Source organism: Lolium rigidum, chromosome 7, assembly GCF_022539505.1.
Source record: "Lolium rigidum isolate FL_2022 chromosome 7, APGP_CSIRO_Lrig_0.1, whole genome shotgun sequence".
NCBI lineage: Eukaryota > Viridiplantae > Streptophyta > Magnoliopsida > Poales > Poaceae > Lolium > Lolium rigidum.
The window spans coordinates 333,662,546-333,674,738 of NC_061514.1; the positions used below are offsets into that span (position 1 = coordinate 333,662,546).

Sequence of the window (12,193 nt, forward strand, 5' to 3'; positions counted from 1 at the left end):
ATCCAACCCACAGGCCCAGCAAAGCCACTTGGCATACTAAAAGACATCCAACGACTTACAAGATAGCTATCGAGGAGTACAAGGCAGCAAGAAAGGAGTGTTGTAAACAACAAAGCCACTCGGCATACCAAAAGACACCCAACAGCCTACAAGATAGTTCTCAAGGAGTAGAAGGTGGAAAGGAGTGTTGTCAGCACCTAGTAACTGCTACCCACCCCCAAACAGAAAAAAGAACAAGATACTAAACCAGCAAGTCTTTACCACCACATACCAGGCCTCTAATGCACACACGAACTTCTTTGCATCCTTGCCGCGACATCGGAGGTGGGTCTGCAAGATAATCAACAATATTACAAGATCAGGTTATAAATTACAAGATCAGCACATGTATCTTAACTGCTAACAATATGACCATCGAAATTCAACTGAATAAAAGAATAACAAGTATGTAACGACACATATCCCAGTGTTTCCTAACCACATAGATATATATTCCAGATCATTCATCACTTATATATCTACAAAAGTAAATCTGGAAACATGTTGAATAATGCATAAGTCTATATAACCAAACCAGTAAAGAGATTCAGTGCTTTCAAATTTTCAAGAATGGGTGAGACCATCAGAAATCAATTATTTGCCACTTCATGTGGAGGTGAGGGGAGTGGCCCGACGGTTACAGAAGTGATAATACAGACGAAGAGATGAAATGAATTCATACGATTTGCTATCCCTGCATCAACAGGAAGAAAAGGTTACCTTCCGATATTTTTCACGCATTAACTCTTTTTTTGATGTGGCTGGGTGAGATAACGTGGAAGGCTGTGAACTCATGAAAAATAGTTAGTGGGCTGAGGTGAGGTGGCATAGCTGCATGTTTAGAGAATTCCTTGTAGTGGGGGATTGCTATTTAGATATAGAAGATTAGTGCCATGTTGGTTAAAGTTGAGTATACATCCAACAAGAACTAGTACTATGCTTGTGTAAGGAAAACATGCTTTTCAGTTAATTTATGTACATGTACATAACAAGCCAACAAAGTCAATAAGTTTCACTCGCTCAAGGCATTTTATGGTGACCGTTAGGCTCTCATGTCATCTGAAACTTGAAACAACAAATTCAATACGCAAACATCATACACGTGGTGAAGAGATGGAAGGAGTCATCATATGACAAAGCACCAAGCAAAAAGATTTGTTCGCGTGTCCACTCTACGGAAACATACAGGACGCAATCTAAGGAAAATAGGGAAGTGCTGATGTAGGAGATGTTCGGGTCAAAGAAGGGAGGTGCAATAGGTTGTACTGGTCAGCATAAGCAGATGGCAATATAGCCATCAGAACCATAATACCAGATACAGGTCTGGAGCATAGCATAGCTACGATGAGAAAAAGGGAGCCAGAGATCAAAGGGGTGAACCAGGAGCTCACCATGGAGGTTTTAACCTTGTTTGGGGCATGATGTCCTCGATGCAAAGCTGAATCACCTCCACCTGCAGACCATGCGGAACCTGCAGATAACATAAACAACATCATTAAAATGTTCATTGCGATTATTATTGGATTGCGCACAGAAAGAACTAAACAACAAAGAACCGAACCAAGTGGCGACATTTTAGTAGCCGATAGCATCCAATCATCAACAAGTAAACATCCATTGACCCCTCTAAATTAAATAAACAAAGCTCCAGATAACAAAAAGGCAACGCTTACGCAAAGACTTAAGGTTTAGCTTTCAAGTTGGAAACCAACTAAACCATGCTATGCCAAGATCAATACAAAATAAAGCCATTAGCGCTAAATGTGATGCACAACCAGGCTATCAACACTACTGCATAAGATGAACATGCTCATGAAAGATCTTATTTTGCTTTTGTACAACAGCTAAAATATGATACTCACAGCCAAGTTTTGGAATAAATAACAACATGGAATTAAAAAGTAACTAAGTAAATCAATGTGAGCAGTGTCTAGTTTCTCCTAGAAACTCATAAAATTTTCCAGGCTGGAGTTTCTGGAGGATCCGCTCACAAGGTAAGTTGTGTTTGATTTCATTAAGACTGCTAGGTAGTAGGTACGCACAATTTCATGATTTGAGAAGTCAACAGGGGCTTACTGGCTAACACCACGGGTGGAGGTCTCAGCAGCCTGGGTTCGATTCTCACCTCCTTAATAAAAAGTATTATCTAGTTTCTCCTAGACACTCATTCAATATTACTTTATTTTTAGTATTCTAGCCAATCCTTTTCAGGTTCCTTTACGGTGAAGAAGCAGTTGCGAGCCGCAGTGCGTTGGAACTGGACTACCTTGTACCAGAGGACGAAGAACAGGAGCTAAGTGATGTGTCGCAACAATAACAAATATGGGAATGAGGCAGCGAAGATCTTTGGTAATGCCACGGAGCAGGAGGAACACTCATGTGGTGCACAGAACGCCTGCGAGGTGGGTGCCTTCATGCAGCTTCAAAGAAAGTGCAGGTCAAGAATAGTTGAAAACGACGGTACTGAGATGGCGAAATTATTTGCAGCTGTCCAGGTTCGTAAACACGATGGTACAAGAAAGATTCGACCATTATGTACTACTGGGCAGAAATTGAGCTACACGCATTGACTATCTCTTATGCAAATGGGCCCCAGCACTGTTAAAAAAAGATATGAACTGAGTACATAGCTGAATACAACGACAAATAGTGATTAAGCTTGGGCTGCTGCATTTTTTTATTTTTCTATTTGGTTCAAAATTCATTTAGAAAGAGTACCATGACAGGGGACGAGGGGTATATAGTAGAAGTACCTCTTCACATATTCTATAGTTTGGGCTAATCCATAGCTCCTCTCGTCATTTTCTCTTTCACAGATAGCCTCTCTATTTCACCTTTAAAGTAGGAGAGTGATTCATTATTCACACCATTCTACAAATAGAAGAATTAAGGAATGTAAACAAATAACAGCTCTGCACATGTTACAGTTCTACAACAGACCATTATGTACCAAACTAGGGCAACCCAATGCAAAATCTTTTTTTAGATAAAAACAACAAGGAAGGCTCAAAAAGTATAATATATTATTCACAGGAAAAAAAGGTGTAGCAGGAGATCTAATGAAAAACCAGACCAGTAATGTTGTGATTCTAACAAAGAAAAAGCCACAGTAAAGTAAAGTCAATTAATTCACTATGGCATAGGGTGGCGATGTTTCAGCATCATGGTGCTATGGACCAGAACCATAACCTCTAAATTCTTCACTTCACAGCTAAATAAATTGTAAGGGTAGTACATCAATGGTCCATTCCTAAACTAAAAAGGCAAGCAACATCAGGTCACCTAGTATACATGATGCAGTAAGACAAACATCAACTCTTGTATCTAACTTTGCGAAAGTGGCTCCCTGTACCCTGTAGTAGTTTTCACTTTTTGTCTACATGGTAGCCACCTTAAAGAGCTCCCACAAAGTAAACTTTTGGGGGGAAAGGCAAACAATAGAAACAAGGTACAATACAGATTATACAACTGAGGTAGAAAGCGACAATATCAGTTTTAAAAGAACAACAACATAAAATCCCCCAAAACTGTCTGAATGTAAGCTCCATCGGAATGATGCAAGCATAATAATGGATGGCAAGAATATATTTCGCGACCTATTAGAGCTAGCAACATCAACCTCGGCTCACAGAAGGGGTGAAACAACATACATGACAAGGATATTTGCCTAGTACTTTCTTTAAAATCTTTATAACCATCACATATCAACCTTTTCACTATAGTAAGCAAAATTACATAACTGTGGCAGCAAACACCCAAGAACACTAGACTCAACGAGATTCATACCTAGATAAGCAGCAGGACAGGCATCAATCAAACGAAAACAGAATTCATGCTAGGCAACATATATTGCGTTGAATCAGAAAATAGCATATAAACTTTCGAGATCTGGTCCAGATCAGCTCCAACAATTGCAACCAGCAACATTATAAACAAAACCCTCTTAAATAAGACCTCTAGGTTTAAGGTTGACATTGATTAAGTCAACTAAACCAAGGAAGCCCACTAGAAAGACGCATATTTCTATCTGAAACACTCAGCCAACTCAGAGCCAACATTCAGCAAACTACTCAGCCAAGACAAATGCCACTACTTGGCATATCAAAATTAAAGACATGTGTGGTTAACACTGCTGATGTCGCCTTCTCATCGAATTAGGAAACCCGGCGAGCAGCTAAACTTGATAACTATAACGGAGAGTATGATAGACAAGCCTGTAGCAGTGTCAACACACAGAAAATAAGAAAATCGGCAAATGATAGCACGTAGTGTCAACGCCTAGTGAAACCAGGACTAGATCGGAGCAAAACAGGGGAAATCGAGTGAAGCCATACTAGTGTCATTGACTAGCTAGGCAGTAATTCAATACATCTATTAGCCATAAATTGCCACGTGAACATATAATAGAGGAGATGAGCTGGAGCTAGGGAGCTCGACCTGACAAGGATTGTAGCCAGCACCGATCTCTAGGAGAGGCTATGTCCAGCCAGCAAGGGAGAACACCACAGGTCTAAGAACATGACATTGACATGGGAAACCGGTGGCAGGCTACAAGGGCATATCCGAGGGCCGCGAAGCCGTGCTGGCAGCAGGAGCGCCATGGAACTAGAAACCAAGGTTTCGGTACACAGTGTGCAAGCCCCAGCAGCCGTGGCGACGGATAGCTGCAGCACGTTAACAAGCAAACCTTAGTGAAAAGCATAACAAAAATGACCAAACAGAATAGGAGCTATCTTGTTTTAGTGAAATAGACCTCTTGCACTGTTATCATGGTGAAGGCTAGGAAAGGATGGAATCCACCCGCGGCTCATATTTTGATGACAAAGTGGCTACCAATAAATGGGAAATCACGCACACATTTAGGCTCCACTGAAATTGTGGTGCAAACATCTCAATGAAATTTCACCTTGTTGCTAAATTCCTAATAACTCTCAATCCTAAAGGAAAATGTTGTTTTAATGAAAAGAACGGTTTTTTTTAGACGGAAGGCTCGAACAGAGCCTGGCTTTAAATTAATAAATCCCCCACGGAAGAGTACACACATAAGTTCTTAGAAACAGAAGGGTCAAAAATCCCGAATAAAACACATACACGCATAGATCAAACATCAGCTACCTCATGACCCAACACAAGAAAGAAGAAAGGGTACAGCAGATACAAGCGGCAAGAACAACAACATCAAGATCTCCCAAGCTGATGCCACATTTTTTCTTTGAGATCTTGCTTCCTAATGATTCTTCTTATAAGGACATATATGTGTAGCCTACAAAATCATTCACACATTACCATAGCTAGAGCTACAAAATAAGTAACTGAGTAACATAAGTGAACAAACTATACTGTCATGATATATATTATTTCAATGGAAAAACATGTACGATTTCAGACCAAGAAAAAACTACATGGTATACAATTTAGAAGGACGCTCAAATAATACATTGCAGGTAATGCAGAACATTGATCACCTAAAAAAAAAACATCATATGCCATAGATTAATAACCTTACAGTAACCACTTGACACAGTTTTAGATGAATAATTTAAAACGAGCTGAATACATATTACTATTGGGGGTGCAATGTCGTTGAGCACTAAAGTGCAGTCACAGTGGACATGTGATCTAACCAACAATGCAGCAATAGCGCTCTACAGAGCTCCTAAATTTTCTTTCCTAATGTGTTAGCAAAACTAAGAAATTCTTCTGAACAACAGTCACGTTTTCCTGACTCTGAACTCAACTTATTTTGAAGATTAATAATGAGGGCAACCAGATGAAATTGACGTTCCACTAGGACATACTAGTACTAGTAGAGTTGAGAGAATATAGACGAGATTTTGCCCATCTAGCTCAATAGGTTTGCCGATGAGAAGCTTTCTTTATTAGGGCTTAAATCACACAGAGAAGGAGAGGAGAGGAGAGGCAGGTTAGCGTGGGGTTGACTGCAGCTTCCCAAGATTACCTTGTGGTTCTTCGTTGACAGGTCGCGGACGGCAGTTGGGGCCGGGGAGGTGTTGGTGGTACAGGTACAGGAGATCCGGCAGCTGCTCCCCGTGGAGGCGAGGAGTCCGGCCGGAAGCAGCACCACGCGCAGGCGACCATCAGCTCGTCCTTCACGCGGCCAGTTCTGCGCCGCAGCGACCTGACGCCGGCTGCGGCCGTCGCCAGCATTGCTCGTCCCCACCGGCCGCGGGGACAACGGGTGCAGCTCGATCCGCCCTTCCCTGCACTTGGCCCCTACGCTGGGCTAGCTCTCCGTTGCTCGGATGGCGGGGAGGGCGGCCGGTTTGGGCGAGACCATCGTCATGGGGAAATGGAGAGGCGGCGGCGGCGGCGGCTGTATCGGGCGTTGGGGTGGAGGAGGGGAACCGAAGCGGTGAGAGTGAAACGCCCCAGCGCGGTTTGTGCTTTCGTTAGGTGGGGCAATGAAATACACTTTTTTTTGAGAATTATAATACACTTACTGTTGGGTGGAGGCGAATCGAAGCGTCGGGGTCGAGAATTGAATGCCAGTTTCGTTAGGTGGGACTCATTTCAATTTTTGTGTTCCATTGGTTGGGTGTGATCTCAGGATGTAAATGGACACGGACGTCCGTGAATTCCATGTGTTCGGACCGTGTAAATTGCCTAAACGACGTCGTGGACAGGCCGCCTAAACTAAACGGACTCACCGACGATGCCTCGTTTAGTACACCACTTCGGTGTTCCTTCTATCCTGCTTAGAAAAACAGATCGGCAAGTCGAAAGAAAGAACAGAGACGTGATTCCACTCGCCACCGGCCGGACGGACGCCCACCCGTCGCCGCCCATCGCCCCACTCGTCTTGCCTAGCACTTTCCCTCTACGTCTACGTTAGTCCGGGGCCTGGCTCCCTTGTCGTCGATGTTTGCGGAGCAAGATGGATGCAGCGGCGGAGGAGAGGTAAATCATGTCGGAGGCGATGAAAATATGGGCATGGCGGCGGAGGATGAACATAATCCAGCGAAGGTGGGGAAGAATCCAGTAGAGAAGGAAGAGGAAAGAGTTGTGTATTGGGTTTAGGGTTTTCGAGCCTTCCCGAGCCATTTTATGCACCCCTCCCCTATTCAGTGGGCCCCAAAAACGTCTACACCCTAGCAATTCATTGAAAGTGGTGATTTCATGTGAGTTTTCACTTTGTTTATGTTTGCAATAGGTTATATGCATATGGAAACCCCAACAAGAGGCCGTGTTATTACAAGATAATCTTGACCTTGTGTTAGGTCGCATACCAATCGACCCGTTCGTATTAGACCCATTTGGTGGGTGTCACTCCTTTGTTAGGGTAGATATTTAATTAGTAGATCTGTTACTAAAATTGAATTCAAAATTCATCCGAATTAGCTTGAACGTTAAAATGAAAAGTTTTCCGATATTGAGTGCCATCACGTAAAAACCAGCAACCTGGCAACGTAGACCATGTGAACACATGCATGGAGAGATCAGAGGTAAATCGTGTAATCATTAAGCATGTATACTATTGATTAAAGATGATATATATTAGATTGGCACTCGTAGATCTCAACTAACTCATGGCTACTTAATAACTAATAGTACTATTTTGCAATGTGGTGAGCCCTTCGTCGTTCGTTTTGACAACGTCCACCACCCGTGCAAGTAGAACAAAGCGCGTCGGCGTATGACACGGTGTCACGGCCACACTTATCACCTCTGCTTCGACAACGTCCGCCACCTTCCTTGCCTCTCTCATGCCCACCATCTATGCGATGTCCCTCCTGCCGATCCAACCTTAGCCTTGGCGTCGCCATCGAGATGCTCATGCCGGAGGAGTGCGTCCGCATGGTGCCGACTTTGACATTGATCATGTCGGGGCTTAGGGAGACCACACACATGGTGGCCTTCATCGCCGACCTCTTAGGTGTGATGTGTGGGTCCCACGTCGGTCGTTGGAGGGAGGAGATCAGGGAAATTCCAAGCGTGGGTGAAGTTACTTCATGGCGGTTGGGCATTCGCATGGCTAGATTTGTTTTGGACGTTTCGGGACTCGTGGGCCATATATTTCCGGGTTTGATAGGTTTCTTTTGGATGTGCCCTAAGTACACGGCCTATTTCTCTACTCCTCTAGAGCCGCTCCTACACGATTCTGTTTGAAGCTATCTACCAATCCCATCGATTCAACAACGGCTAATGGTATCATGAAGTCACGCTGATATCAACATGCTTTCTAGCCGGAAAATCCGGGGAATTTTATAATTTACCACACTTTTCTTTGCACTTCTATCATTTGCCATTTTATGTCTCACTGACATGTGGTGGTCATGTGACAAATAATAGACACTTCAGAGAAAAGTGTGGCAAATCATAAAATATTCCGGAAAATCCACGCTCTTTGTCCATACCTAACTCCAAGTGCTTGTGATCACCTCTAATAATTCTCTATTTTTTTTTACCTTTTTTTTTTGCCAAATGCATGAACATTTTGATTTTTTTTATTGTTTCCGATTTTTATTACACCCATATTTTTTCACGGAGACCAAGAAATAGGAGTTAACATAGACATGCATCGTACGATTGTTCTTCCCTACAAATCTTAATTTCACCTTGTAATAGTACAATATTTAGATTAAAAATTGCATTTGCTTCCAGAGTGTGCTGCCATAAGGATGTCACGTGTTCTCCCCAATATCGGTACAACCCCCATATGTACATGTTGACACATGTTGGCAGTATCGCCACCGTGTCTGTTGTTCCAACATGCATTCGTGCTATATAGTTTTGACATTCTTTGCACAAGGACCGTTCTAGCGATAGAAATTAATCAACACTATTGTCGTTGTACCTTAGACCGTGTCAATTTTAGCTAATTGAATTTTGACCCTCAACTAGAAGTTGAGAATGGCGGTAGATTGTTTCGACGCACGTTAACTTATCGGCGATGGAACGTGTCATCAAGCTAGCTAGTTCTCGCAAAAAGACACCTGCTTCCGTCATGCTTTCCGTTATTAACCGTCACCAGTTCAACCTCAAAAAAAAAACGTCACCAGTTGGTTTGGGTTGGCATCTTTTTGTGCCTGTAGCTGGATACCATATGTGTAAGCTGCATATATACACTCAAATTTGGAAGGCATGCGAACTTACGATAAATGAGCGGGAAAGGCTAAACCAGCGTGCACGCGAAGTGAATGAAAAGAATAACCTCGGAAGCAAACTCGAGAAAATTCCTGCATCGGACCCGTCGTATTGAATCCCCATTTTAATTTTAAGGTGTAAAAAAACAAAACAAAGAATTGAATCCCCTCGCCGGCCATTTTTCAACTTACGGCGCCGCCCCGTTTTAAGGTCTCAAAAAGAAAAAATTGAATCCCCATTTTCCCAAACGCGCCGCTCTGGATGGGCGGGGCGGCTATGCCCCTTGATCTAGCGGCCCAATCCAGCAGCAGCAGATTCCGTACTAGTATATTGGAGCGAGAGAAGGAGGTATTTATTAGTAGGTCGTTTTTTTTTTTCTGTTACGGCTTGATTATGGACCGCAGCAAATAAAGGAGGGATTAATTCGTCGTTTCGTTTCCCGCACGCGCGCACCAGTTAAAGCTAGCGATGGATGGATCGGTTTTTTCCAAAAAGAAAAATGGATGGATCGGTCGCATGGACGGAGAGAACGACACGCGAAGGAAACGTTCTCTCGTGAGGGGAGGAGGAGGATTCACATTCACGCCAGCGTTTGACAGCTAGCGGCGTGCGCCCGGATTCATCGATCGGGTCCCTGCACAGACAGCCAACGGCGCACGATCCTCTCGTCGCTCCGCGGGAGTGGCTCCGCAAGCAGCCGCCGTCGCTGGAGTGGCTCGACAAGCAGCCGCCGTCGTCGGCGCATTACATTTCGTTCGGCACGACGTCGTCTCTCCGGGCAGAGCAGGTCAGGGAGCTGGCCGCCGCGCTGCGGGACACCAAGCAGCGGTTCGTCTGGGCGCTGCGGGACGCCGACCGCGCCGACATGCGCGAGCCCGGCGGCGAGCGCCGGCTCGCGGCATCGGCGGCGTCCCTGCTCGGCGACGCGGCGGCGCAAGGGACGGGCGTGGTGGTGACCGGGTGGGCGCCGCAGCTGGAGATCCTAGCGCACGGCGCCACGGCGGCGTTCATGAGCCACTGCGGGTGGAACTCGACGGTGGAGGGGCTGAGCCACGGGAAGGCCATCCTGGCGTGGCCGATGCACAGCGACCAGCCGTGGGACGCGGAGCTCGTGTGCAAGTACCTCCGGGCGGGGATCCTCGTGCGGCCGTGGGAGGAGCGAGGGGACGTCACGCCGGCGGCCGCCATCCGCGAGGCTATCGAGAGGGCGATGCGATCGGACGAAGGGACGGCGGTCCGGGAGAGGGCAAGGATGCTTGGGGACGCTGTGTGCGCCGCCCATGGCAACGGCGGGTCGTCGAGCCGGGACATGGACGACCTTGTCGCGTACGTGACGAGGTGACCGATAGAAACACGATGCATCAGTGGATGTGGAGATGGAGCTAAACATTCATGGCCGCTCTTTGAAGCTTTTGATTCGAATTTGTACTCACTGAAACTGCTGACTAGTGCTGGACTGCTGTTGACTCGAACTAAGCAATGTCGGCACATGTTGTGATCTATCAGTACTGATCTTGTTCAGAGGTATTGGTGGTGCTTCCTCCATGTTGCCCACAGATAAACGATACCCACAAAACTATGATTTTTTTTTGCAAAAAATTGACCGTATTGAAACTTGATGCGTCTACCGTGCCACGTATTCAAGTCCTAATTCGATGATACAGTGAATAAGAAAATTAGAAGGCAAATCCGGTTAAACAAAGTAGACTACTGAAATCCAAGTATGATGTGCATAATACTCTCTATATTCCATAAAACAAGGCATATGCATTTAGTTAAAAATCAACATCTACTAAGTTTGATCAATTATATAGAAAAATATGAACATTCACAACACCAAATCAATATCATTCTCCATAAAACATATCCTCACAATATAATTATCCAATATTATTTGCTCAAATCTAGAGAATGTTGATTTTTAACTGAATTTCATAGATGGTGTAGTTGATACGAAGCTAACACCGGCTAAACTTTACTATGCTAAGCATGGGGTAACCTGGATGGCTTCATTGAGAATTATGAGCATGTCCCATCTCTCTTGTCACGCTTAAATAGTAAAAGTATTACATTAACGTTTGATACAATCTGGCAGAACAACCAGATGCTTTCATGTAGTTCAATGTTGTCATAAAGAGCACCTGTGTGTTCATGTACTGTTGTGAACATCCCCTTCCTCAACTTCCTGGTAGATGTTTTGGTCATATAGATTTCACATTGTACTTTCCTTTGATTCATTCTATCAAGTCATATCATCACTAACAAGCATAAATAGAACTAAGCAATCATTAGGAAGTACTTCCTGGGATCCATAACAAACTAAAATCACCGACATTTAGGGCTCCTTTGATTTATAGAATAAAAAAACATAGAAAAAGAAAAGAAAAAACATATGATTAGGATGGCATGCATAATCCAATCCTATAGAAAGATAAAGTGTGTTTGATTATAGCAAAGAAATTTTTATGAAGTATGATTTAATGTTTTTCTATACAATATACACTACAAAAAAAATATAGGATTTGTTACTATAAAATATGTTCCTATGAATCAAAGAACTTATGTAGGAAATTTTCCTAGGAGAACTAAATACTACACAAATCCTATGAATCAAAGGGGTAGGACGCATGGTACCATCATGTCCATCCATGGATGATGAATAAAATATTTTCATTGCTGATGAGGGGTTCATGCATAGCTGGGCACCTGATCTTGATACGCATGAAATAACCCACGAATCCCAAAGCTTGTGGCCTAAAACATGAATTTTAGCCATGGTCCCCGATTCTTTTGACCTTGCTATGATTTGCCCAATGGACGTGATGTTGTATGAGTATGCGTGGTTGTCTCAACATGTCCAATAATCGGCATGGATAAGTATAGAGCCCACCTGGTTTAAAACCTCATATAAGATGCAGTTTTTCTTTGGGAAGAAATGCATGTGAGGTGAACAACAAGAACAAACGGCCGAAGACTAGTGCTCACTATCTTCTCACACGAGTCAAAAGAGAGTTTGGTATTTGTCGATTCCCCTTTGATCTGAAGTAGC

General features: G+C 43.9%; 1 protein-coding gene across 1 annotated transcript; it reads left to right on the forward strand.

The window, feature by feature from the left end:
* The first annotated feature begins 2,339 nt into the window (after positions 1-2,339).
* On the forward strand, positions 2,340-10,628 carry LOC124673463 (cis-zeatin O-glucosyltransferase 1-like). Its single transcript, XM_047209541.1, has 3 exons — positions 2,340-2,534; positions 6,020-6,321; positions 9,748-10,628. Exons 1-3 carry the CDS (start codon positions 2,340-2,342, stop codon positions 10,484-10,486), a joined length of 1,236 nt encoding a protein of 411 aa, XP_047065497.1. The 3' UTR covers positions 10,487-10,628.
* The last annotated feature ends 1,565 nt before the right edge of the window (positions 10,629-12,193 follow it).

Coding starts and splice junctions, on each gene's coding strand:
- LOC124673463 (XM_047209541.1), top strand. CDS start 2,340: ATGTGTCGCAACAATAACAAATATGGGAATGAGGCAGCGAAGATCTTT. Junction 2,535..6,019: donor AATTATTTGCAGCTGTCCAG/GTTCGTAAACAC, acceptor CTTCGTTGACAG/GTCGCGGACGGCAGTTGGGG. Junction 6,322..9,747: donor GATGGCGGGGAGGGCGGCCG/GTTTGGGCGAGA, acceptor TTTGACAGCTAG/CGGCGTGCGCCCGGATTCAT.